The sequence below is a fragment of the Lygodium microphyllum genome, chromosome 2 (genome assembly GCF_053477565.2).
Source record: "Lygodium microphyllum isolate KBCC chromosome 2, Lygodium_microphyllum_v1.1.10, whole genome shotgun sequence".
Lineage (NCBI taxonomy): Eukaryota > Viridiplantae > Streptophyta > Polypodiopsida > Schizaeales > Lygodiaceae > Lygodium > Lygodium microphyllum.
The window spans coordinates 67,937,603-67,965,331 of record NC_141136.1 but is presented as its reverse complement, the minus strand read 5'-3'; the positions used below and the strand labels follow the sequence as shown (position 1 = coordinate 67,965,331).

General features: G+C 41.3%; 1 protein-coding gene across 5 annotated transcripts in view; it reads right to left on the bottom strand.

The window, feature by feature from the left end:
• LOC148039849 (uncharacterized) overlaps nt 1-27,729 on the bottom strand; it is a 53,100-nt gene that overhangs the window by 10,341 nt on the left and 15,030 nt on the right. For all 5 annotated transcript variants that reach the window (XR_015693372.1, XR_015693374.1, XR_015693373.1 and 2 more), the window contains exons 2-7: nt 22,856-23,065; nt 22,443-22,696; nt 10,263-10,533; nt 10,099-10,182; nt 9,780-9,911; nt 7,673-9,633 (exon numbers count right to left, since the gene is read on the bottom strand). Coding sequence is in view for 2 of the 5 variants with exons in the window: in XM_087694576.1 (XP_087550702.1) it covers nt 7,673-9,633; nt 9,780-9,911; nt 10,099-10,182; nt 10,263-10,533; nt 22,443-22,696; nt 22,856-23,065 (2,912 nt within the window). In the remaining 3 variants the exon portion in view is untranslated. The remainder of the gene's footprint in view (nt 1-7,672; nt 9,634-9,779; nt 9,912-10,098; nt 10,183-10,262; nt 10,534-22,442; nt 22,697-22,855; nt 23,066-27,729) is intronic.

Here is a 27,729-nt window from a genome sequence, read left to right as displayed (position 1 = left end):
TTTACACCAAGGCAATGACACTTGGCAATCATCTCCATCTTCAGAAGTCCATGTCTCCTCTTGGAAGCCTCCACTCTTAAAAAAGCTGGTCTCATGGAAGGTCACCTAAATCTCTAGCTTCTTAGCCAACATAGAATTATCTAACCCCCAAATCTATGTGATGGTGCCATGTAATCTAAAGTGTGAGAAATGACATCTTCCAAGGGAGCTAACTGAAGGGTAGAAGCCATGAAAGGACAAGATTGAGGCCACCTCCATGGTCTTGACTCCCACCTTGGAAGTCCTTTCTTTCAAATCAAGCTTCTTGGGGCAATTATTAGCAATATGCCCCCCTTTTTTACATGTGAAACACTTGTTCTCTTAGCTTCGTTTGCACCTCCCAAGCAAATGCCTTCTTGCAACATCCCTCCCATTACTCATGGACTTGCCTTCTCTTTTCTCTTTAGCAACAGTAGATTGGTTAGATTGACCCATCTTCTTGCGTTTCTCCCAATTCTCATAGGTGGTTGCCAACTTCATATCTTATTCCAAGACTTTAGAAGACATTGTCACCTGAAAAACTTCACATGACCTAAGGATCCCCCTCCTCCAAAAAGGCAGCTTGCTAGGGCTTCCTTCACTCATCTCCAACAGCCCTTGATCACCTAAGGCAATCAAAGAACTCAAATTTGCTGCAAAAGGCTGAAAACACAGCCTTTCTCCTGCTTTGACAACTGTTCCTACACAAAAATAGCAAATGAATCTCCTTTCCCATGTGTCTCCGCTCATTCCAATGCGCAGCCCTCCCACATGCTGAAATCTCCTCTTCAGGTCTGCGCATGATTGATTAGCCCCTTAACACTGCTCTGATACCATGCTACACACATGCACACACACACACACACACACACAAGAGGGACAGCAACACCGCCTTGCAGGGATATCCTGGCAGTGTGCTGCCCATCCTGAAAGCATCCCAGGCACAGGACCACAGGTATACAGCAGTGCTTCCCTGCACAGTTACCCTGCCAGTGTGCCACCGGCTTTGAAGCTGCCACTAGCAAATGAACAACAGGTTTGCAGGTTGTCTGCCCCTATACAGGACGGGACAGATTGGGACAATCAGTCCTAAGCTGAATACAACACAAGTCTTCTACACCTTAAGGCGGAGACCTTCATGCTGTGAATCTGTGCCACAAAAATCATGCCCGAGTTTAACACTGCTTTCATTGATCAGGTGGTGGAGGCTTTAGGGCCTGATTCGGATCCCCAAGAGGGAGAAGAAATGGTTCCATGTACCGAGATGGTGGTCCCTATTCTGAGGTTCAGCCCTACCCTGATGCACAGCCATTGGTTAAATGCACCAAACATGCTTCTGATGCTTTGATGGAGGACCTGGAGGAACCCCCACCAGATCATCACAGGTGCGCTCCTATGCACAGGTCATGTCGACCACTAAGGACTCGCACGACTTAAACTAGGAGTACTTGTTGGAGTTTGCTAATATATTGCTGGGAGATTATGTCCAGCACAATCGTGAAACCTTCTTTGATCAAGATCAAGATGATCTTCTGGAAGTTGCCGTTGATACAAAGACAATGTTGCATTCTTTTTCACCATTTTATGAACAAGGGGGTTATCATTTTCTATACGTGCAAGATCCCAATGCTCTCCTGGATTCGCCACTGGTTGAGTTCATTTACTCACGGGTGACTATGTGGATGAGAGTTTTGTGGAACCACGGGACATTTATGAAGTAATGTTAAAGTCAGCCACGTGATAATCTCCTGGCCAAGGTGCCTTTGTTCTCTTGATCACCACCTTGTTCATGTTGTGCCTTGGAGACCATGGGCCGATTTCCAATGCTTACTTCAATAGGAATGCCCAATGTGCGTGGAAGTGGAAGCTTGCCCTATTGTATATTGGCCTTTGTTAAAGGAAGCTATTGCAACTATTGGTACAATCTCGATGCCTCCTAGTTTAAGGGCCGGCCTCAAATTGCAACCACGTGTATGCTATGGGATACCTCTTACAAGAGGCCCAACTAGCTGCAATTAAATTATCTTGGCAAGTCATCATCACATTTGCCTTTCAAATGGGGCACGTTTGCTGGCCATTCCTTCTCTTGTGGGCAATTGCAGCATTTTATGATAGAATGCCCAAGAAAAAATGCAGCTCCAAAGGCTGAGATTGCCTCAGCTATTAATGAGGATCTTATGATTGACGATCTTTCACATGATGGGACCCTTGCCTTGACAAATGTAGATAAAGGGAAAAAGCCTATATAGTTTTCAGATCACCAAGATTAGGGTCGGGTGGATGTATGCTCTAAAAGAAGCAAAAAGATTACTATTGACCTTCCAGTTGATATGTCTCGCTCTGCCCAAGAGTCTTTACATACATATGTGTGACATAAAGATAAGCTTCCCATGGTGAGTCCAACTCGTGACACAGTCTCTTCTATCCCTCAAACACCTTCTATAGCAAACGCCTCTATGGACCATTTGAAAGATCTACTAGCTAGACTTTCCTTTGATACATGGGGCAAGGTGATCATGCCATGGGATCGTCATTATCCAAGGTCTACTTCAAGGAAGGGGATGATCCCTCTACCTTGAAATCGGCATGTCAAAGGATGAACTCATTTGTAGTGTTAGATAATTTCCTTATGAGGGAACCCTTTGCTGAAAAAGTCCAATCAAGGCAAAACCAGGCTCGTGCCTCATTTTCTTAATATGAAAATTGCCACTCGGATTGTAAGAGGCATTTGCTCACACGGTAAGCAACATGACATGTGGTGCATTTTTCATGATAATTAGTGGGATGTTTTATGTGTTGTCGAGCATAAGAGTCATGGTGATGTAGGCAAGGATCATGGAATGCCTCACGTTTTGCTTGTTGTATGCTTGGAGCTCTACACGACCACAAGGACCTTTGAAAGGCGGCTCATGAATTTATGGTTCATGGCTTATCAAAGGTTGGGGTGACCACCAAGCCAAACCCCATACGTCTCCTACATCAAAAGAAATCAACAATGAGAATCACTCCACAACAAGGTGTGTCAATAGGCCAAGACCCCCTTGGAGTAAGTAATCACAACTTTGTGCAAGCTTATGAAACAAGAATCCCTAAATGGGAGTATCTAATGCTCATTGTCAATTATTTTACCAAGATGATGTGGATTATCCTTTTGCAATTAAAGTCACATGCATTCTCTCTCTCTCTAGAGATTGGTTGATCTAGGAAGAAACACAACATGGGCAAAAGTTGAATGCTATCAAAAAATGGCCCAATTCTACATGGATTAAGGGATATAACCAAGAATTTGCCAACACTAACACTTTGTCAAAAAATGGAGTATTGGAGCAAAACAATAAGACCGTCATGGAAATAGAGAGGACCATGTTGAAGCATCAAAAGGTGTCCCAAGCTCTTTTGGGCAAAGGCCATAGCGAGGACCATGCATGTCCTTAATAAATGCCATGCCAACAATTCCAAGCATGATAGCTTTTAAGGCGTATTTTGGCATTAAACATGATGTCTCTTATTCTAGGATCTTTGGGCATGAGTTGTACATCCACATTTTTTGAAGGAGCAATAGAGAATGGATCCAAAGGCCGCACAACACCTATTCATGGGCTACAATACCAATCAATGGGTTACCATTTGTATGATCTAGAGACTCGCGTCGTCTCCTGTAACTAGCCTTCCTTCCATGGATGGGTGGTAAATCCCTAATTACAACTTAATTACAGCAGCAAACAATTAATGCAAATCTGAAAATACAAATTTACCTACTAATCTTGGAAATGCACACCCAATTGGCCCCAAAATTGGCGCCCCTTTCAGTATTTCTTTAGCTTTATTGAAGTAGAAGTTGATTTACAATGGGATTCTCCCGATCCCCTTCGCAATCCAAACTCCCCTTGCTATCCAAAGTGCCCAACAAGTCTTCAATCAAATTTGCCCCTTGATTTGGGCACTTAATTGGTCTTCACCCACTTCATAGACGATGGAAATACCCCAAATTCAATGGATGGCTAAGCCTCCACTTAAATTTAGCTGAAATTCACCTTCAGCCCTGAAAAATCCAAGTCTTGGAGTTTCCAATTTCTGGCATGCTTCCCGAGGCTGCTGCTAAACCCTAATTTCTGCTGTAAATTAGGGTTTACAGCAGAGAAATTTGCAATTTCTTAGCCTCCAAGGATCCAAATGCTGAGATCTTCGGAGCAAGGCTATGAAATGGCTGAGAGATGAGAAAGAAAGCTGTAGAGAGAGAAAATTCAGAGTTTCTTTGCAAAGAACTGAAGGAAATCTGTCATTTACTGCTATTGCCTTATCTCAACAGCTTGTAGATACAAAGAACTGAAGAAAATCAGTCATTTACTGCTACTGCCCTGTCTCAACAGCCTGTAGATGCTGTCACCTGCTGTTGATTGGTCTTCTCCAGTCCCTGGCTACCTCGGAAGAGCCTCCAATGGCTGCACATCAGACCATCAGCATCTCCTCCCTCTCTCTTGCAGGCTGAATACACTCAAAATGCCTCTCTCCAACCTCTAAAGACGTTTTTCAATCTTGCATGGGCATTTTTGACAAATGGCAACCTTCCCAAATAGTTTTTCCAGCATTAGTCATAATTAAATATTAATTTTCAATCTTTAAATATTGAAAATTAATCTAATAATTATTTCGATGCCCTGAAAAATAATTTGACTGCCCAACAATTAAATTGGTTAGGCAACTTCCATTTCCGAGTGTCTCTGCACCATCTTTGACCATCAGATTGGCATTAGGTACCATTAAACGCCACTTCTCTAGTATCACCAACTAACATTTATGGCCAAATGAATGACTTGGGCTAACAACTAGCACCAGATACCACCAAGTACCTGTGCAGCATAACTTATAGCAACTTTTTCCTTTTACATCCCGTGATTTCCTCAGATCCCAGGCTCGTAAATTTACTCTAACCTCAGTTACACCCCACATGTGCAACATTTACTTAACCATGTGATTAAAAATTAATCCACATGTTAAGTGAGGTTTCAAAAATACATGTCCTCATGACATCTACACTAGCATAAGACGTGCATTTTGTTGAGATTCCAACCTCAAAGGGGAATGAGAAGCATGCCATTCTTGGAGATCCATGCAGCATGTGATCACCATAGCTAGTTTAAGGCTCTCGAGAAGGAGGATCCATTGCTATCACCTTTGCAATTGGTGGCTGATCCAAAGACAGTGATGAAGATGGAGCCACGAGGGAAGTATTGGCCTCCTCATCAATGGGCTTGTCAAGCCGTCAAAGATGCAAGAGAAGTGGAGATGGCAAGAAGGGTCATGACAATCTCGTCGTAATCAAACTCATACAAAGGCTCATATAGGGGAGTTTCTTCACACCACCTACGGGTTAATGATCCGTGTTACAATAGATAGGGATTCACATCTCTTAGAGAATCCTTACAATATGACCATTGGCGAAGAGCCATGAAGTAAAAACTTGAAGCCATTGAGCAAACTAGTACATGGCAATCGGTGCCTCAACTAATGTTAAGTTACTTGAATAAAGTAGGTAAGACCAAATATCTTAGTGTCCGCACTTTGGAGAAACACAAGCCCACATTGGTGGCTAAAAGATTTGCTCAAAAACCCACCATAGATTTTAATGGCACCTTTGTCCCTACCGCAAAAATGGAGACTATTTAGATGATTCTTGAAAATTTATGTTGAGCACCCTCCTAGGTTTACTTGGTCAAATGCCAAAGGACAAGTGTACAAGCTTAAGAAGGCTCTCTATGGCCTTTAATAGGCTTCTCATGCTTGGAACGAGAAGATTGATACCTTTCTTTGAGAAAAGTTGTGGTATCGAAGACAAGACTCTAATCCCAATTTGTGTGTCCACATCTTAGGTGACCAAAAAACTATGTTCACACTTAACATGGATGACTAATACTAATAGGTGATCATATGCAAAATGGTGCAAAGAACCAAGGATGCCTCCAATCAAGAGTTTAAGATGACCAACATGGAACCACTTCATTTCTTTCTTGGCCATGGATATGGCAAAGTGAGAAGGGAATCTTTCTCTCTCAACAATATTGTGTCCAGAAGCTCTTGGCCATCTTTAAGACAACAACCTTTCATCCCATTTCTACCCCAATGGATTTGAATCGGAAGATTGCAGCTTACAAAGATTCAAAGGCTATTGATGCTTCTAGTTACCAAAGGCTCGTTGGATTGTTAATTTGGTTGCTTAACACCTCTTGATCTTTGTTGTTCAGTCAATCTTCTTGAAGGGTTTATGATTGAACCCCATAAAACTTTTTTGCAGGCTGCTATGAGGATTTTGAGATTCCACAAGAGCACAACCAACTATGACCTAATCTATCCAATAGGTTCAAGTGACACCACCCTAGTGTTGCATGATGAACCGACTCCAACTCGGCCAGAGATGTTGATCATCTGCAATCATCTACTAGCTATTACTTCTTATGTGGTACTAAGGCAAACACAAGCAACATCTACTATCACATATGTGGTTGTATAGCTTCGAAGATTGTCAAAAGAGCTTGACTATCCTCCAAGCCATGCCATTCTTATCCTATGAGACAATCAAAGTTGCATAGGTTGCTTAGAGCCCAGTGTTCCATGCATGGACCAAGCATGTTGAGATTTGGAGTCATTATATTTGAAAGAAGATATCAAACGCCACAGTCATTATGGAATACTATAAGATAAGGATAACTTGGCCAATCTCTTCACCAAAGGTCTTCCTCATGCCATTTTACATCAGCACTCCAATCCCCGAGTCTTATGATCCCCATCTAGGATCTGAGAGGGGGTATTAGAGTGGACAGGCAGCAAGCAGCAAGCAGCAAGCAAGCACCATGGGAAGTCGAGCAGATCACAGGTAGGTACAGGCAGTCGAGCAGCCAGCTGCACTCCAACAGGCAGGATGCCATGTGGCACAGCAGTCAGCTAATTCTTTTTTCTACCTCTATATATTCTACCTTGGCCCTCACGGTCTTGTACTTTGTGTTCCTATCAGTAAGAGTGAGGTCAAGCTGAGTTCCAACACTCACTATGTACATACTCTTTCATAATGAGTGATTATATTATCAAATAACTATGCAAGTAAAGTCGCATGATTAAAAGAGCACAAAGAGGTACAAAAGTCAGGGCAGCATCACTGAAGAGACCATGCAATCATTGTGAGCCACTCCAATGTCACCAACTCCTTGGCTCTCCTCACTCTAGTTCTAGAGACGCGGAGGCCTAAGGGCATCCTATTATCATTTGATTCCAGTCATCGTTCATTTAGTCTCTGAGTTTCTGACTTCATGCACTGCTCATGTTTGTCGTACACTCTGTTACATCCACTGCAAACCCTACCATTTCTTTACACCATAAGCTCCTTTGTGCACACAATACTGACAAAATGTTTTACTTCAAATTTTCTAGTTCTGTTGAAGAGAAGCATACTAGGTGCATGTAGGGACGAGTCACAACTGTGACCAAACAAAGTCGAGTTTTCATTTGAACCTTGGAAACAAGGTAGCCATCTTTGGGAATGTAAACCTATCTAAATGCTGTAGAGCATGAAACTCAGTTCCTAAAGCAAAATCTGACTCACACATACATATTGAAGGCATATGCTGGAGTTTTCAGCAAAAAATGTCGAATGTTAACTCACATGGTGGAATGCCTGAAATTATAGCGCCTGATGCCCGGAGTTTCTTTAGCAGCAGCATCTTGAGAGTTACTGCTGCCGTCTCTCTGTTGTCTCTTCCTTTTTCCAGTCCCTATGATTGTAGACTCTGCCATATCCTCAGCCTCTCCGTCAGTCCCTGCTTCAGAATCATGCCGCTGACGTTTTTTCCTGGCATATGTGCTAGATCGTGTATCCTTCTGCTCACTAGCTGAAATAACTGCCGAATCCCCATGCTTACCTTCTTCAGTCCCCAACACTGCCTCCCTAATGTGTGGCTCAAAAGGATCACTTGCATTCCTAATCACAGAAAATAAAGACTGTGTTTTTGTAACTCCCTTGGCCTTTAACTTCTGTTCCTTCTGATACTTCTCTGTGGCAATATTATCAGTCTCAGGAGTCAAGCTGCCACTAGCCTGACCAACTACATCTCTGTAATCTCCTCCAAGCTGCAGAGGCAGCTTTTCCGGCTGCTTCATTTCTGTCAATTCTGCCATAGGTGAAGGTGAACCCTTGAAAACAAAAGTTTCTGACTTCCTTTCAGGAGAGAGAAAGATGCCTGTAACACATCTTTGCAACCATGAAAGGCGGCGTGGTGTACTTTCTGAGTTTCCCAAGGATGTTTTGGTAGGAGATAGCAAAGCCTGCCGATCAGTTGGCCTGAATTCTGTAGTTCCAACAAACTGGGGTTCTTGTTCCTCAGGCTTAAGTCTGCCATCTCCAGCTTCTAGCTCTTTCTTCAAAATTTTCACTTTATCAGCCTCACGAAGTGTCTCCTCCCTTTCCCTTATCAATGACTCCCTCTGCTCTTTCAGTTTCTCTCTTTGAACCTTCAACTCTTCGATATCTCTTCTGATTTCTACCCATTCTCTCCCAGACTCTTCACGTAGTCTGTTAACTTCTATTCTTTCATTCTCTAATTGCAATTTTTCTTGATTCACATATTCCATATTCTTCTCAGCTGATTCCTTCAGTTTTATTAGTTTTTCTTTTTCCCTTTCTACTTCTTTTCTCATTCTCCACTCCTTTTCCTTTAGCTGATTTTCAATCTCCTCTCTTTGTTTCTCCAAGTTTCTTTCCAGATCCCGCCTTTTCAGATCTAGACTCCTGACAAGATCCTCTCTTTCCTTCTCAACTGCAGCAAACCATTCAGCCCTCTCATGCTCCACTCTGCTGGTAAAAGCCTCCTTCTCGAGGCGCAATGCTTCAGCATCTCTTTCCATTTGCTGCCGTAGTAATTTCTTCTCTTCTTTCAACCTGGCTTCCTCTTCACGCAACCACTTTGAAACTCGTTGTGCCTCCTGATCAGCTTTTTCTAGCTCCTTTCTCACCTCCTCTCTTTTATCATCAAGAATGTCCCATTCTTTCTCAAACCTTTCCTTTTCTTTCTTCAACTCCTCAGCATCCATTTCTACCGACTTAATTTGAGCTCGAAAGTCATCTATCTCCTCTTTCAGTCGCTTTTGTAATTTGAGCCACTCCTCCCTTTCTGTTTCAGTGATTTTAAGCCTTTCTTGCTCCTCTGCAATCTCTTGCCTCTGTGTCTCAACAGCTTCTCTTTTCTGGTTGATCTCAACAAGTAAAAGACTGGCCTTCTCTTTCTCCTCTTCAAGTTTCTTTTTCTCTATCCCAAGCTGTTTCTCTTCTGCTTTCCAAAAGCGTTCTCTCTCTTTCATTGCCTTCAATTTCATGTCCGTATCCTTCTCCTTCTCCTTCTGCTTCTCAATTCTTTTTTCTAATTTCTGTTCTCTTTCTGCAAGCTTCTCCTCCTTAGAAATAAGCTCTGCTTCTAAGTTTTGGATAGCCATCTTATTCTCATCCATCTTTTCTCTTTCTGATGATAGGGCTTTCTGTTTACTTTCCAGTATTGCTAGGGATGCCTCATAATCTGACATTTTCGACTCCAGCTCTGCTTTTTGACCGTCCAATACTCGCTGCAATTCAATCTGCATCAACAAAAGCAATATTAGGAAGAGGAGGAAAACCCCACTCACAAGCAAACACCTTAACTTCAACACTTCATCTAATAAGCTAATATGACTTCTCTTCCACTCTCCTGAAAGAGGATCTTGATTAAGCATTTACTACATACCAACTCCTTTTGTTGCTCAGGTAAAGTTTCCTCCTTAAGCTTCAATACTTTTTCAGAAGCTTTGATTCGCTCCTGCTCTTTATCAAGATTTGTCTCAGCATCTTTCAGGTATTGTTCCCTCTGCTCAATCACCTAGAACCAATGCAATAAATGATAAAAAAGCATCATTCATCTCTGAAGAATGACAAGACCTCATCACAAACTTGGCTGGCTAAATGGCTTACAGAATAAATTCAGTAACATTTTTGTATAAACAAAACAGAAAAAATGCATTCCATGAAAGCACGTTTCATATCTGTAACAGATTTAACTCACTTACACGCTCTCTACTGGCAATCCGCTCTTGAAGCATTAACAACTCTTGCTCCTTCTTGCCCATTTCAACCTCCTGTTTGATAGCACTCTGTGTGGCAAAATAGAGTTTTATTTCATTCACCTTCTTTCTTAAAAGAAGTTTATACATGAACCAATTTGAAAAGTTACCTCTTCTCTTACTGTCAATGCAGAAATCCTAGCATTCAGATCCAGTTCTGATTGTCGTAATGATGTAAGTTCATTTGCAAGTTGTTTCTTGACTTCTTGGATCTCCAATTCATTCTTCTTCAAAGTTTCATCCCTTTTAGCAACAGACTGTTCTCTTTGATTGAGAAGCTTCTGACTTTCGAGCAACCTTTCTTGACCTTCGTGTAGCTTTCCCTCCAATTCAAGTAGTTTTTCCCTCTGTTGATTAAGTTCAATTTGATGAGCCTCCTGTCTGAAAAACAGAGTTGTTCAGATATTCAAAATCAGGAAGCAAAGAGACAAAGTAGCCCAGTCATCAGAGGAATGAGCGCTCAATAGAACCATTTTATAGTCAATAAGAAAGTACATGTAAGACAAGTGCCAAAATAGCATAGACACTTAAAGCAGACCGGCTTGCCATAGACAAGTTCAGAACACTTAACCGAAGCAAGAGTACCGAGGCTGGAGAACAAATGACTACTCTAAAGATAAATCCTCTCTACAATGCAATATGTCAATAAAGAAATATTGAGACAGTGCTCATTTAATCTCCAAAAATATATGGAACTCAAGCTTCAAATGGTACACTTTTTTTTATTAAGTCCAAACAAGCTTGTGATAATTCAAAAAAACATGTGTGTGTGTGCATAAAGGAAGAACAGATGTCCATGACTTCAGGCTCTAATCATGGAATAGTAAAGTGCAAAGATAATGCCAACGAGGGACAAAAGCAAGTATAAATAAGAACAAAGAAGAGTCAAACACATGCTGTGTTAATAGAAAGAAAGGTTTCTAAGTCTAATATGCAGAAAGAAATAAATAAATGATGTGTTCACAGAAAGAAAGGTTTCTGAACTCTAAAACACAAAGAGAAAGAAAGAAAGAAAGAAAGCTATGTTAACATCTACAAAAGGCCAAGTCGGCCAATGAGACCAAAATGTTACATATGAAAGTCAAGGAACTTTTTCCAAGTCCCAAAAAGAGCTGTCATCTAATTCTACGACTAACTATATAGAAAAATAAGCAGTACATAGTTGATGAATACAAGATGGTGTCTAGGCTAGATACAATGTGGAACTTCTCTAGGAGTACTTTCGTTTCAAGACATCCCTCATGCACCTATCTAACATAGAAAAGTTGAAGTAACAAGGTAGGGCTCCTCGGTGATGATCTAATATCCTCTGTACTACAAGTGATACCTCCTACGCAAGCATGGACCAGCTGGGTGTGGGCAGGGAGCTCTACATGTCTCGATGACTCTATCCAAGGTGACTCCCCATAGTGGGACACCGGTCCGTCGGATAGGTGCTCTATGGTAGTGGGGATGGTCAAGGCTCTATAGAACTTTGTGGATCAATGCTGATGTCTCTCTCCAAGCCCCTGCTCTTGAAGGCTGAGAACGTAAGAGGTCATCTCTATGTAGACATAGCTCCCATAGGAAGAGCTCTAAGCATCTCTAATCCGAGACATCCACCACCCTAGATAGTGGTCCAAATCCCTCTCTAAAGAGACAAGGAGAGATCCTCCAATCTCATAGTACATTGGACATCTACATATATAGTGCTCCTCTATATCTAAGCTCAAGCTGCTAGAGTTCGCACATCCTATCCTCAAGGGGGGAGGGAATCAGCTCCATATCTACTTGTCTCTATGCACAACTAGTGTGGGGATGTACCGAGCTAGCCAATGGTGCATCATAGTCCATGAGACAAGTGTGACCATGTTTCTTGAACGGATGACAAAGCAATCACGGGATATGTGTAGAAGATGTTTCCAATAGAAGGTCATCTTCATCCCTAGATCCTCAACAGGTATCCCCCATGTCCTTGCTATGTGTAGCTAAACAATGCCCATCCTAATGATCCAATTCAGCTCCCCCTGACTGCGCTCCAAGTAAGGAAAATCCAAGCAGTATTGTAGGGGTGGGATGTTAGATTACGGGAACAGATTTCTTGAGACTGATGGAAGCACGAGTGTTCTTCACCTCCCAGCCACGCCTAGATAAGTGCTGGCCCTCAAGCTTATCCCTTTTGCCAGCCGTCAACCTGCTGGAGTCCTACTATTTCTGGACTCCCTTATCCTCTAGGCTCCCCTTAACCCCGTTCGGGCGCCCAAGAGCCCGGACGGTCATTCTCGTGCATGTTCCCCTAAATTTACCTTAATGTAACATTAAATATCCCTTTTAATGTCACATTCTCCACTTATGACCTTAATGTGACATTAAATATCCCTTTTAATGTCACATTTCCTTCCCCTTAAGAATCGGTTTCGTCCTCGAAAACGATATTTGGAAGGTCTAACTGTAAATCGGGAAACCTTTTCTTTAAAGTACTTACCCGCTCCCATGTTGAGCTTTCCTCTGAACAATCTTTCCACTTAACCAAACATTCTTGATAGATAGTATTCCTCGTTCGTCTATTACGAACATTTAATATTTTTTCTGGTTCATGTGGATTAGATTGGTCATAGAATAACTCCTCAATATCATCATTTAAGATTAGATTATCCAAATCACCCAGCTTCTTCCTTAATTTGTTTACATGAAAAATTGGATGTATTTTACTACCAGCAGGTAGTTGGAGCTTGTAAGCCAATTCTCCCACCCTTTTAAGTATTATGAAAGGACCACAATACCTTGGTGAAAGCTTTGGACAATGTCCCTTTTTCATAGTTTTAGTTTGTTCAGGCACCTTAAGATAGACCAATTCTCCTTTTTCAAAGGAGATGTCTCTTCGGAGAGGATCTGCATATGCTCTAGCTCGACTTTGAGCCTTTTTAATATTTTCTTGAGCAAATTTTAACATATTATTCATATCCTCCAAAAAGTCTTTAGCTGCCTAAACCTTTTCCTTATGCAGTCCTACTGCAAAAGGAGCTCTGGGCTGAAACCCATACATCAACATAAATGGACTATATCCAGTGGAAGAGTGTTTGGCACTGTTATATGCAAACTCTGCTATCGGTAAATACTCTTCCCAATTAGTTTGCCTTTTGCTTACATATGCCCTAAGCATATCTTCAAGAATTTGGTTAACCCTTTCAGTTTGCCCATCTGTTTGCGGATGATCCGCCGTACTCGTGCTAAGTTTAGTATCCAATTTTCTAAATACCGCACACCAAAAATGGCTATCAAATTTTCTATCCCGATCAGAAACTATATTTGCCGGAAGGCCATACAATCGGTATATGTTCTCTACGAACAACCTAGCCAATTCTGGTGTTTTAACATCAGTTGAAGTTGGAATAAACCTAGCCATTTTGGTTAACCTATCCACAATTACCCACACAGAGTCGTGCCCCCTCTGTGTTCTAGGTAGAGCAACAATAAAATCCATGGAGATACTCTCCCATTTTCCCGAAGGAATTTCTAATGGATGGAGAAGTCCTCCCATTTTTAATTTTTCAGCTTTATTAACCTGGCATTTATTACATTTGACCACATAGTCAAGGACGTCCTTATTCATTCCAGGCCAATAGAACTGCCTTTTAATAAGACTATAAGTCTTATTAACTCCTGGATGTCCCGCACTAGGGATATCATGACACTCAAAGAGTATCTGGCGCCTTATTTCTATATCTTTCGGGACACATACCCTACCCTTGTAGAGTAAATAACCATTATCAATGGTAAAATTCTTCCACTTGAATCCAGTTTGAGCAACCCCTGATGCTCCATTTCCTAGTTGAACATCCTCAGATATTCCTTCCTCAGTAGAAGCACTTTCATTTGGATCCCCATTTTTTATTGCTTCCCATATGTTGGAATATGCCGGATCAACCTGGCATTTCCCTTTTAAAGATTCAAGCAAGCTGGAAGTGAACTGAGTAAAACTCAATTCATTAATGATGGGCATTCTGCTGAGTGCATCAGCTACTATATTATACTTTCCTTTTCTATATCTTATTTCATAGTCGAACTCTTGGAGGAGTTCGGCCCATCTGGCTTTACGCCCATGTAAATCTGGTTGATCATTAAGCCACTTAATGCTTTCATGATCCGATAAAATCAAAAGTTTGGCACCATACAAATAATGCCTCCATTTCTTCATTGCATGTACTATTGCATACAGCTCCCTCTCATAAACAGAATAATTCTGTTTTGCACGATCTAATTTCTTGCTTTCAAAAGCAATTGGTCGACCTTCTTGTAATAAGACCGCGCCTATTGCCTTGTCACTGGCATCAGCTTCAACCACAAATGGTTTATTGGGATCCACTATTAATAATACTGGAGCTGTAGCAATAGCTACCTTAAGTTTTTGAAAACTTTCATTTTGGTCTGTTCCCCAATTAAAACTTTTCCCTTTCCCTTTAAGTTGGTCTGTCATTGGAACAGCTATTTTGGCATAATCTCGAATGAATCTACGATAAAATCCAGATAAACCTAGGAAGATCTGCAGCTCTTCCAGGTTCCGTGGAGGTGGCCATTCAATAATTGCCCTTACTTTTTCTGGATCCATGTTGATTCCCTTTTTCGAGATTATATGCCCTAAATATTTGACCTCTTGTGCAAAGAATTCACATTTAGTTTTCTTCGCATAAAGGGAATGTGTTCTTAACAGTTGGAATACTAATAATAAGTGTTCCAAATGTTCTTCTCTTGATTTACTAAAGATCAAGATATCATCCAAAAAGACTACTACAAAATGTCCTAGATAGGGCCGTAAAACACTATTCATCAGCTTCATAAAAGTAGCTGGTGCATTAGTGAGACCAAAAGGCATCACTAAAAAATCATAATGCCCGTATCTAGTACGAAATGCCGTTTTGGAAATATCTTGTGCCTTAATTTTTATTTGGTGATAACCTGATCTTAAGTCTATCTTTGTGAAGAATTTTACCCCTTGCAATTGATCAAAAAGATCTTCCATTCTGGGCATAGGAAATTTATTCTTCACCGTTATTTTATTAAGTGCTCTATAGTCAACACAAAGTCGCATAGAACCATCTTTTTTCTTTACCAATAAAATTGGTGAAGCCCAAGGTGAATTACTGGGTTGAATAAACCCTTTATCCAGGTAATCCTTAATTTGTCTTTCAACTTCTTGATGCTGTGTTTCACTTAACCTATATGGTGGTTTTGAAATTGGGTGTGTATCCTTATTTATATCAATTGGGTGATTTATTTCACCCCTATCTGGTGGAAGGCCACTAGGTAAATCAGAAGGAAACACATCTTTAAAATCATCTAACAAACGATTCAATTCATTATTAACATTCAATTCGCAAACATAGGAAAATTGTTGCTTTATATTACAGAAAGTAAAAGTACTCTATACAGGAAGAGACCATAGCATATATACCTCACAAACTTCCTTCTTTATCAGCTTCTGAACTTCAGTAGAACACAGCAAAGGATTATCAGATACTTCATGTTCACCTTGAATGACAAAAATCTTACCATCCCTTTCAAATTCCAGTGTATTATGGTGATAGCTACGTTTTAAGGATGGTTCCAATCCCCATAGCCACTCCCTCCCTAGAGCAATGTCAGCTATTTCCATGTTCATTATTTGGAAATCAAGCTTATCTTTATATCCTTGAATCTCGATTTCCAAATTGGATACCATTGTATCCCATATTTTATTGTCTTGGCCTTGCATCATACGCACAACGTATTGATGCTCACTGTTTTGTTGGGGAAGTTTCAATTTTTTGACAAGTGCATAATTTATAAAATTATGTGTGGCAGAGTCATCAATCATGACTCTAACCCGTTTTCCAGCTATCAATCCATGTACTCTAAGTAAATCATGTGGCCCAAAGGTAGGCTGCCACAAAGAAGTTGACATACAACACTTATGTTGTACATCCATGTGCAAGACCTCTAAAGATTTATACTTTTCATGGCCCGTTAATTCTAAGGTCTGCACTACATGGATTTGTTTTTCTTTTCCCTTGCCCTTGTCCTTTTCTTTGTCTTCCCCCTTTTTCTTTTAAGGGCAATTCCAAGCAGCATGGTTAGGGGATAGGCAATTAAAACACAATTTTTGTTTTTTGGCCTTATCAAAGTCATCAGGACTTAGCTTTGGCCTCATATATGGTTTCTTTTCAAAAGGTTGTTTTTTACCTTTGAAAAATGGCATTTTTCTTTTAAATTTGCCCACAAATTTTGAGGTTTCTAATTCCTTAGACTTGGGCTCCATATCAGTGAGATTGGTGAGTGTACCTGGACGCGTACTATCTTCATAAATTAATGCAAATTTAATTGCCTCTTCAAGCGTCTTAGGTAAACTCCGTTTTACTTCCTTTTTACAGGCTTTATCCAGTCCCCTAATGAATCCTCTTGTTTTTTGGAATTCATCAATTCCTTCCAGTTTGAGGATTATCTCACGATATTTCTCCAGATATGTCAGTAGGGGTCGTCCCTTTTGTCTGACATAATCCCAATCTTTCCAATTTCTTTCCATTTCATTTTCAGGAAGAAATTCTTTTAAAAATACGGATTCAAATTGAGCCCAAGTTTCAGGTATTTTATTCGCCTCCTTTAAAGTTCGCCACCACTTATATGCTTTGGGCCCCAAAGTTAAACTGGCCTCCAATGCTTGGAGATGTGGTGGAGTGTTTTTTAATTTATGTAAATCTTCCCATTTTTGGAGGAAATTAAAGATTGTATCTTTATTCCTATCTTTTTCCTCCCCGTAAAATTAAGGTGGTTTCATATCCTTTAAAACCGGATTATCCCTCAATTTATGGTAGGTTTGGGGTTCCTTAGAATCTCGCATAGTCACATCTAAATCTTTCGATGAAGATGGGACATCCGAGATTTCTATCTTATTCTTATCTCTTTCCAACAATAAAGTTAGTTGAGATTTTATTTCAGTAAGTGTTTGAGTTAAAAACTCCATTTGAACCCCCTGAGTTTGCACACGAGCAGAAAGATCATCAAATTGCTCTCTCGTGGCAAAAAATTCTTCCCATTGTTCTTCTTGTATGTCTGGTTCATGGGGATCTGCCATAGGTTGATCCCCGGAACTAGGACTTTCCATTACCCTTTCTTTCCCTTTTTCCGCCATTAATACACTGGAATTGGAAAGCAAAAATAAAAAATTTGCATACAAGATAAAATACTTCCCTGATTTTTAGTGGCAGGGTGTGACTTCAGTTATGTATGAAGACTGTAGCTTCCGTTGTGTATGAAGTTTTCTGCCTGTCTCACAGCAATCGTAGTCTTATCCACCTCAGGAGCAGTCCTATCTGTCAACAGCAATCTGATACTGACGGCTCCACTTCCGATCCTCGCGGATGCTGGCGGCTGCACACTCGGTCTGGTTGGTCTTCGCGCTGATCTGGTTGGTCCTCGCGAATGCTGGCGACTCCACTCCTGGTCCTCACGGACGCTGGCGGCTCCACGTTTTTTTTTTTTAAATTCTTTTCTGTCCGTAACTAGACGGGTCGCCTTGATGTGGCGTAACATTTCCTGCCCGCAACGAAATGGGTCACATTAAAGTATGTAATGTGACGTGGCTACTCCCTTTTACTTTTCCTTTACGGCCCGTTGATCCTCACGCGACGGACGGAAGAAGTAACGGCCCGTTTTCTGACACGACGGGGCAGGGCAGAAGTGACGGCCCGTTTTCTGATGCTCACGCAATGTTACAAATACTGACGAACTAACTAACGACTGACATCCTGTCGGATTTCTATTCGATTAATGATCAGAAACATAGGCTCTGATACCAATGTTAGATTACGGGAACAGATTTCTTGAGACTGATGGAAGCACGAGTGTTCTTCACCTCCCAGCCACGCCTAGATAAGTGCTGGCCCTCAAGCTTATCCCTTTTGCCAGCCGTCAACTTGCTGGAATCCTACTATTTCTGGACTCCCTTATCCTCTAGGCTCCCCTTAACCCCGTTCGGGCGCCCAAGAGCCCGGACGGTCATTCTCGTGCATGTTCCCCTAAATTTACCTTAATGTAACATTAAATATCCCTTTTAATGTCACATTCTCCACTTATGACCTTAATGTGACATTAAATATCCCTTTTAATGTCACATTAATGTCACATGGGAGGTGACCCATGTGTAACCATGTACCTACAACCATGTATCTATCATCCAAGCATACCAGCACTCAATATCCCATAGAGCCATGTTGAACAAGTGGGCTAGAAGGGGTGCTGGCACATCTTTGGCATATGAGAGGTGCTCTGATTCTAGTCCATCATGGTCCTTAGCTTGGCCATTCTAGAATCTGTCAATGACATCGCAAATCATAGCTGCATTGAAGAAGATGGATGATATGGGTCTATCCTCTAATAGCCAAGGGCACTAGAGATGTAATGGGTGTATGGACTTGAGGCTCCTGAAGGCTGGAATGCCTTCCATGCTTCATTAATGTCCTACCCCAAGAACAGCTAGTAAAACTCATGCTCTAATCTAGATAGGTATGCCCTCTTCTTCCACCACACTAGGCCACGAAAGATCGTGCATGCCAGGCCACATATGAAGGTTCCTCATGCTTCCCATTGTTGGAAGCAAAGATAGGTTTCCTTGCACTCCTCATCATACCCATTGTTCTATGGGATATTCTTGCTCGAATGGGTAAGATAGGGATGGGTATGGAAAAAGTATAAGACAATTGAGGTGTGAAATGCTTTGGCAAGTTGTGATATGGACTCCTCCACGTGTATGTGTGGGTCCATCTTCGGTAAACTCAAACATGTATGATCTAAGTACACACACGTCGATCTAGTAAACTGGGATCTAGGAAACCACTGAGGGCCTCTCACACGGGGATAACATGTCATAGATGATCATACATTGTAGGTATATATAGTTCGCGACCACAGATAGTGGTCCTAATAGCTAGTTCACCTTGCTTGCTTCGAGCCTCTATATAGATACTATAGAAAGGGCGGCTCCTGTAGGATGCATAGCACGGGGGAGTTTCCGAAATGGAAAAAACCGGAGTTTCGAAGTTTCGGCCAATTTTTGAAAGCGGAAAAATAGCGTTTCGGATTGTACACTAGAATAAATACAGTATTATGTGGGTATGTAAATATATCAATGCCTACAACAACACGTACCCAAATTTCATACAAAATTTTGAGTCTCGATGTCATATGATTGAAATCATGATTCATTATACATGTCACGACTCACGAGTGAAGATTGAAGACTCAAGACTCGATGGTTGAAACTTAAGACAACTTAATACAATTAAGACTCAATTTTCAAAATTTAAGGCAACAAAATGAATTATAATTTATGACTCATGAATCATCTATGATCTAAATGTGAGAGTGCGCAACGGAAGAAGAACACGAACACGGAGGAGAGGAGAGAGAAAACAGAGAATGAAGGAAGAAAATCTGCACTGACTGAAATGAATGCTGAATACACTGAAATGGACTGATCAGTCCTTGCACGCAGCCCGAAGCGTCAGTGAGGGCACCAGATCAGGCTGATGATGACGGCAGCACCGAAGACGGAGGAAGATGACGGAGTCGGAGTGTGCACCTGCCAAAGAAGGAGGGAAGATGATAATTCAACTGACTGGCAAGTGGAAAATGGCTATAAATAGCCAAAAAACCCACAAACTGGCCGACCTGTTATTTGAGGCCATAAATATGTCCGACCAGCATTTAATGCTGATCTGACCAGCATTTAATGCTGATCTGACCAGCATTTAATGCTGGTTAAAATGCCAGGAATGCTCAGAAAAATCCCGGAAAGGGTGGACAATGTCCGGCAGGTGAGGCAAGCTGATGAATGCAGAAACTGCCCCGGGAAATGCACATCTGAGTGCTCTAGAATGAGCTACCTCCTCCGTCAAAACAAGTGATAGACAAGTCAGAGCTCCTAATGTCCTCGTCTGACTCAGACTCAGGCTCACAGGCAGGAGATGACAAGGCATGACAAACATGACTGCTAACACTAAAGAGCAATGAAGACTGACATCAAGAACAATGGAGACTAACATCAAGAACAATGGAACAAGAATCAAGATGCATAATAAGTGAAATCAAGATACAATGATACATGTAACTACGTCGTGTAAATAATCTATCAAAACTCCCAAGTCCAGTGAGCACTAAGCACTGTGTGCTATTCTCTAGACTCTAGTAACTACTAAGTAATAAATATCAACATCAATGAACAACTAACAACTGTAGTCTAGACAACAAGGCCCGATGTCTTTGTTGGAAACGCATGCCAAGTGGTCTTTCACACGCGTTACACTCCCCGATTTCTCCAATCCACAATAGTTGCACTGCCACTTCTTTGATCCGCCGGAGCCCTCATATCCCTTGATTGGAGTGACGTGCCCTCCAATATGGATCCGACGACATGATTAGCCTTTAGGTAATGGGAAAGAAGAAGGAGGAGGAGGAGGAGGAGGAGGAGGAGGAGGAGGAGGAGGAGGAGGAGGAGGAGGAGGAGGAGGAGGAGGAGGAGGAGGAGGAGCAGCAGCAGCAGCAGCAGAAGGAGGAGGAGAAGGAGGAGGAGGAGGAGGAGGAAAGAAGCAGAAAGAAGCAGAAGGAGGAGAAGGAGAAGCAGAAGCAGAAGCAGAAGGAGAAGGAGAAGGAGAAGGAGAAGGAGAAGGAGAAGAAGAAGAAGAAGAAGAAGAAGAAGAAGAAGAAGAAGAACGAGGACGAGGACGAGAAGGACTGCCCCGAAACAGATCGCAAGATACTGAAATGCCGGTCTTCCATGGCCGTTTCGGTCCGAAACGGCCAATCTGTTTCGGGGTACTATGATAGGATGTGTGCTTTTGTGGGAAGCATATGAGAGTGTCTAATCCTAACCATCTAGAAAGCCATTAAGAATGGCTAATCCATGTGCTTCTCCCAAAGCTAGGAGATGGTCTCCATAATCTATGCACTCGCCTCTGTCCTGTGATGTTCGACTAAGCCCCATCTCCTCCAATGATATCCCTCTCTGCAATGTGGTCCTCACTCTCAAAGAAAGAGACCTTTCTCTATGCAATACAAGCATTGAACTCTCCAAAGAGCACGACATCTCCTATGCTAGACTAGTGCACAATATCCTCATATAGTGGTGAATATGGTGACACCCCTCCCTCTTGTGCATATGATATGGAGAGCTCCCTTAGCCACCCCACATACCCTCTGGTCTTCCCCTCATGTTTGAGCTTGAGGGCAACAACCCAACTCCCATCTATAGCCTCTCACCACTAGTAGATGTGTGCTCAAAATCTAATGTGTCTTTGTATACAAGATGATGTCCCTATTAGTGAAGATCTCCTAGAATAACTGAGCATCAATTCTCATGGATCTATTACAGTTCCACACTACAAACATCAGATGTGTCTCACAGTCCATGCCCCATCATTTGTGCCTATCTCTGATGATCATATGTCCCTCTCTATATACTACCGATTTGCCTGCCTTGCAAGCCTCTGTAATCCCTAGTATGCATTCCGTCGGTGGGCTACCTAAGCTCATGTGAGGTCATCCTCTAGGTAGATTCTCTCTCCTTTGAGAGCTTTCATTTTGGAGAGAAAGACTTATCATGACTCCAAATCAGCAAATTTGAGAATAAGGAGCCGGTGGGTCCTTACCTACTCGCCATGTATTCTCAACAATGGATGAGTCCTCAACTCCCAATTTTCCACATGGGCTTTTGGCATCTTCTAGAGAGAGGCCTCCTTCTTTCCATCCAACCACCCGGATGTGTAGGGGTCTAACTTTTCCTTCTTTTACCTCTTCAAGTGTTGCATTCACAAACTCTTCCTTCTTCATTGGGGCTTTCTTTACCACTTCAATCTTGAGTTCTCCACTGCCTCAGCTTGTGCTTGCTTTGCTACGGCTGCCCATGTATTGATCTCCTTTGTCATATCAGTTTTCAGCTCATTTATTTCAGCTTGTACCATTTCGGGCATGGTTTCCGTGATCTCCACTTCCTCCTTTTAAGGAGGCCAAGCTGGTTCTTGTAGTTGGTGATATCATGCTTAAGCTCTTCGATCACCCGAGAGAGAGAGAGAGAGAGAGAGAGAGAGAGAGAGAGAGAGTTCTGGAACATAACAAGAAAAAGGGGTATATTTTCTTTGGAGTCTCCATCAGAAATACAGAAACGAAGGACTCTTACACCTAAAAAGAGCAGACCAAATTTTATTTGCAGGCATAGAATTCAAACTTGGAGCTCACATCTTAAAATGGTTGCCCTGATAAAATTGAAAGTAAAAGCTACTCACTCTGTCTTGAAAGCAACCCGCTCCCTTCTTAGAGCATCTTCACGAGCCTCAGCTTCCTGCAATTTTCTCACTGCAACACCATGTTTGCGAGTGGCATCTGCCTCCAAGGCATCTGCTGCACGCAACTTTGACTCTGCTGCAAGAATCTTTTGTTCAGTTTCGGCAATCATTTCTCTTGCTTGAGAGAGCTTGTCTTCTGCAGAGACCTTCATATCAGCAGAGTCTGCTCGCATATCCTTTAAAGCCTTTTCCAGCTGCAAATGCATAGAGGAGTTAAACTCATGGAATTTCACTTGAACCAGAAAAAATGTCACTGACAACAGTTTAGTTGTTTGCAAGAATCTCATGAATAGAAAGATCACACTTTGCATCAGAAATACAGCAAGGAACACAAGTGCAAGACTGCAATTTACATCTTCAACACATTGCTTCTCAATTGCCAGAGCTTTCTTCAGATTCTCTTCACGTTGTTGTGCCTCTAGAAGGGCTGTAAATTTTGCTGCACGCTCCTTCCTTAAGGTTCTTTCTGTATCTTCTGCTGCAGCCTTCAACTTTTCAGTCACTGAGTTCCAATCCTTCCGCTCCATAAGTAGTAAGCCCATGTTATGTTGATAATCATAAAGCTGCACCCAGCCAATAAGTTTTTGCATGTCATCAATCTCAACGAGAGTTGAAACATGGCATAACATTTAATGGGTGGCAGTGCAGGTCCGTCAAAGGAAATGTCATTATTAAATCTTTTATACAGAGGTGAAAGTGCATTCATCTTGACAAGAGAGAACATTTTCAGTGAAAATCCTCATCTCTGCTGTTTCTTGTTTTATTGTATAACATTCTTTTGAAGACAATACCTGGGGGAATCACCAGATGAAACAACTTTAAAGGTCCACAAAAGTAGACAAGAAAAATTTAGTTTTATTTCTAAACCCAAACAAAATGAAATCTTGAGGAAACTTATAAAAAGCCAGATTAGGACCTATTGAATCCCCTATGCTGCTGCGTGGTTAAATTTGAGAAAATCTTTCATAGACTGAACAGATCACATGCTATTAAAAAAGTGTATAAAAATCTTTCAGAGTGAATACCCTTTATTTGGCACATGCTATAAAAAAAGTGTATGTGAACAGATGATTAAAGTTTTATGAGGGTTATTCTCAATCGCAGGAGGTAACCAGAGCTTCAAACAATTGCATATAGGTTTACTTAGGTAGCACTGGAGACTCTGATCAATTTATGACAACTGAAATCTTCAGAGACTGACTTATTTGTTTTGAAAAAGGTCAATGAAGATTGCAGATTCTTCATTGCTATAACTTTTCACGATGTACAGAGCAGTTGAGGACAACTGCAATATAATGTCACCACCCATGACTTTCAACAAGGATAATTAATCCATGGGATTAAAAACCAAATACTTGGGAGAGATATTGAAATGTCTCCCTAGAATCCAACCTGCACACAAGACACGACACAAGCCATATCCACAAATAAAAGGGACTGGACATCAGACTCACCTCCCAACCATAGAGCCAAACCGGCTCCCCCCAAGCCTAGAAGCTAGCAGCACTCCGGGTCATGACCACATCCCAAGGGTTGGCGTCTCATACCACCAGCCCACACCACCCCCGTGTACGGATGTGTCAGCCAACGGGCCAAGAGTCCAAGAGTAATGATCACACAATGAGTGCACAATATGGCCTAGAATCCTAAAAATAGGACAAACAAGTTTCTTACAAAGTGGAGATAACAAATGGAAGTTTACGCGTACATGCTAATGAGCTGAAATTTACATGCATGTGACTCTTAAGCACTTCAAGGGCTCGAGTTTTTGCCTTAAATGAGTAGAAATTTGCAAATGCGTGTAGCACAACTTGCAATATGTTATCTGTACTATAAAAAATCCACCATACTACATCAATAAAGGAAATCCTCATCATTTGTAAACACTACAGAGGCTCAAGGTCTTTGCCTCTCAAACGTCAAGTTCTTTGTCTTCCTTGGATCATCATCTATTTCAACATGCCTCTAGAAGTATGAAACATTTACCGTTGCACACATTCCAAACCTAAATCAAAAGAGTTTCTATGCAACATTGTCCATGATAAATCATGTCAATGTCTGTATCTAGCATAGAAGGACCATATTAAGAAAGGCTAAATTGCACCATAACTACTGTCAATTTATTACAAATTAAAGATAAATTTTATTCATTTGAAAGCCATTCAAAAAGGGGCCAAATAACATTAAACGTAAATGGAGGGCCATACCTGCCCAAACTCTTAAAAAGAGGGCCAAGGGTAGCCAATCATCATCCCCAATTTCGTGTATAAGGTGCGCCATCATCCTGCCCATGTCAGTGAGCAGCCTCTTCACGCCAGCTCCTACGATCCACCAACAACCAGCTGCCATTACTGCTTCATCAGCTTCCATGATTGCTCCAGCTACTGCTATCAAACCCTACAGCAGACACATCATTATCCACCACTGCTAGTACCTGTCACACTGCTATTTCGATCAAAATGCAGTCTTTGTTGCCTTGATTGCTGCCCCCACTGCTCATACTACTGCTCCACATCACAACATGGCATCCTGCCCCACAAAATGTACCTACCTGCTGCCCTATACCCAGCCTCTGCTGCGCAGAATTCTCCTACTGTACAAAATCCAGGGCTTCCTTCATCATTGGCACCTAAACTGAGATCACTTTATCCCAGCTACCCAGATAGTCAGGTAGGATTTGTCCAGCCCATGGACTTAGTACGGTACTGAACATACACCAAAAATCTCGGATAAAATCCCGTGTTTCGTACGGTCATTAACAAATACATAGAAAATTAAGGACTGGGCTAATAAATATTGCTTGTTTTGACATGAAAGTGGCTACCCATGAGATAGAGTGTCACAAGGCATTATCCATCCAATACTAATGCAGTTTACAAACCACAAATGTCTTTACTTCAATTTTCAACAATGAGTCATGAACATGACGAGAGGTTGAGACAAATGTAAATCCAAGACCCTAGTCACAAGTAATTTCCAAGATCCAATTTCATTTCTACGATTGAAGACATACACAATGGATCAAAAAAATAGGCTAGCTGCAATGATGGATCACGATTCTATTAGCCTACCTATGTTAGTCATATCAATCTGTCATCTCTTGGTTGTAAGCTCCTGTCAAAGTCCGATGGAAACATGGGAGCTCTAGCATTCTAGAGTGCATTTCTTTTGTTTTAGGCACATTTCTTGTGCATTCCCTTGGTCTGTCAGTTGACACCCCTTGCCGCTACCTTTCTGCCCTACAACTGCCTATGATATCTTCTCATTATTTTCCCAATTTTTATATGTAGTCGGACTGCATTTACTGCAATCATACCATCATCGAGTGCAGTTGGCCAAATTGAGGGCATAGTCTTGTATGCAATCAGCTAGTTTTGGTGGAGGTGACTATATATAGCTGCACTCCTTCACTTGGCCAATCACTTGCCTTTTGTAGGTTTTTGCACTCTCCGTCTCCAACACACTCCAACTTTGGTGCTGCCATCATCATCTCAGTCTGATCTCGTGCCCTCACTGACGCTTAGGTCTATGTGCAAGAATTGATTAGTTCTCATCATTGTCTTCAGCATTCTTCTTCAATCAGTGCAGTATTTCTTCCTTCATCTTCTGCTCTGTGTGTGTGTGTGTGTGTGTGTGTGTGTGTCTGTGTGTGTTCCTTCTTCCGTTGTGCACTCTCACATGGTATCATCGCCTAAGTGAGGGTATAGAGTGAAGCATTCAGGACAATGTTCATATTGTTGAACCTTTAACACATTTGCATAAGGGTATTTGAAGCACGAAAAACACATTAGTCCACCATTTGCTTGAACTAGTGAGTGCAATATGTTGTAAAACATTGAAATGGCTCGTCACTATTACACTCATATTACAAATTATTGATCTAAATAAACCTTTTGAGGTTCGTTTGAATGTGAGTGATATGCTATGTGTATTGTTCTTTATTAGACCAGCCCATCGCATTTGAGAGTCATAAGCTCGAGGATAACCAAATGCATTATACCACTCAAGAGAAGGAATTGTCAGTGGTCATCCATGCACTTGAACTTTGGCATCATTATTTGTACAATGCCTAGTTCATTATTTGGACTAATCACCATTCACTAAAATACCTTTGTGATCAACCCTATCTCCGTAGCCATTCCAACTAATATGGTTGCCGATATCCTTGGTCGGATTCTTGAAGTTAATGCCTTGTTCTTCTCCAAACTTTCGAATGATTTCTATCTTTCTCTCAAAGAACATTGCCAAAACGATTCACTTTGATAGGATCGGGCAATAGTCCAAAACGGACTTAGTAACGAAGCTTTGGCGGTCTAGATTTGTGTACTTTGCATTGCCTCGTGCACATATTTGACAAGTTATTGAAGTTGCATATCAATTATGTATATACAATGAAGCCTCCCTCCTCCAGGCATGAGGTAGCTATTTTGAGAAAGTCGAGGAGTTATTAAATTCCTTAGGTGTACATGAAGGTAAGCTAAAGATTAAAAATGACAAAAAACATTAGTCCTACATAGCACATAAGATATCAATGAGTGGAATGAAGGCGAAGAGATTCCTGAGTAATATGACTTAAAAGACACCAAAGTTAAAGTGAGAGCTGTGGAAAGATTTATGCAAATGTAGTATAGATTTGGAAAGAGACCCTAGTCTTTCGATTTGGTATTTTTTTATAAGCTAGTGTGTATTATGCTAAAACCATCAACAAATTGTTCCACTCAAGTTGAATTTCATATAGTGGTCAATGATTTTACAAAGCTAATTTTCAATGCATGGGGAGAAATAAACATCACCCACTACATGGTATAACTTTAACTTTACTACTTGCATGTTCTTTAATATTTGAATATGCTGATGCTCCAAATCAAATGTCAATGCTCCATACCTTTGTAGCACATATTATATGCTCATGGATCTTTTTTTTTTTGGAGAAATATGGATCTTTGGTAATATAAAGTACCCAAGGTATGGAAAAGTCTCATTACCGGGGTCATGGTGTATATTTCAAAAACACTTGTCATGGAGGTGGTCACATGAAGAAAAGCTACCTTGTAGAAATGTTTGATTGGTTTTATAGATGCACCTTCAGTTGTTCCATCACATTAAGAAATGCTAAGGCTACCACATCGGCTAAATCTCTTAGGCAACAAATCCACGCATGTAATAAGGAAAAGTGGCAAAAACATCTGTAGTGAATACACATGCAGCATGGCGCATGACAAGGCAA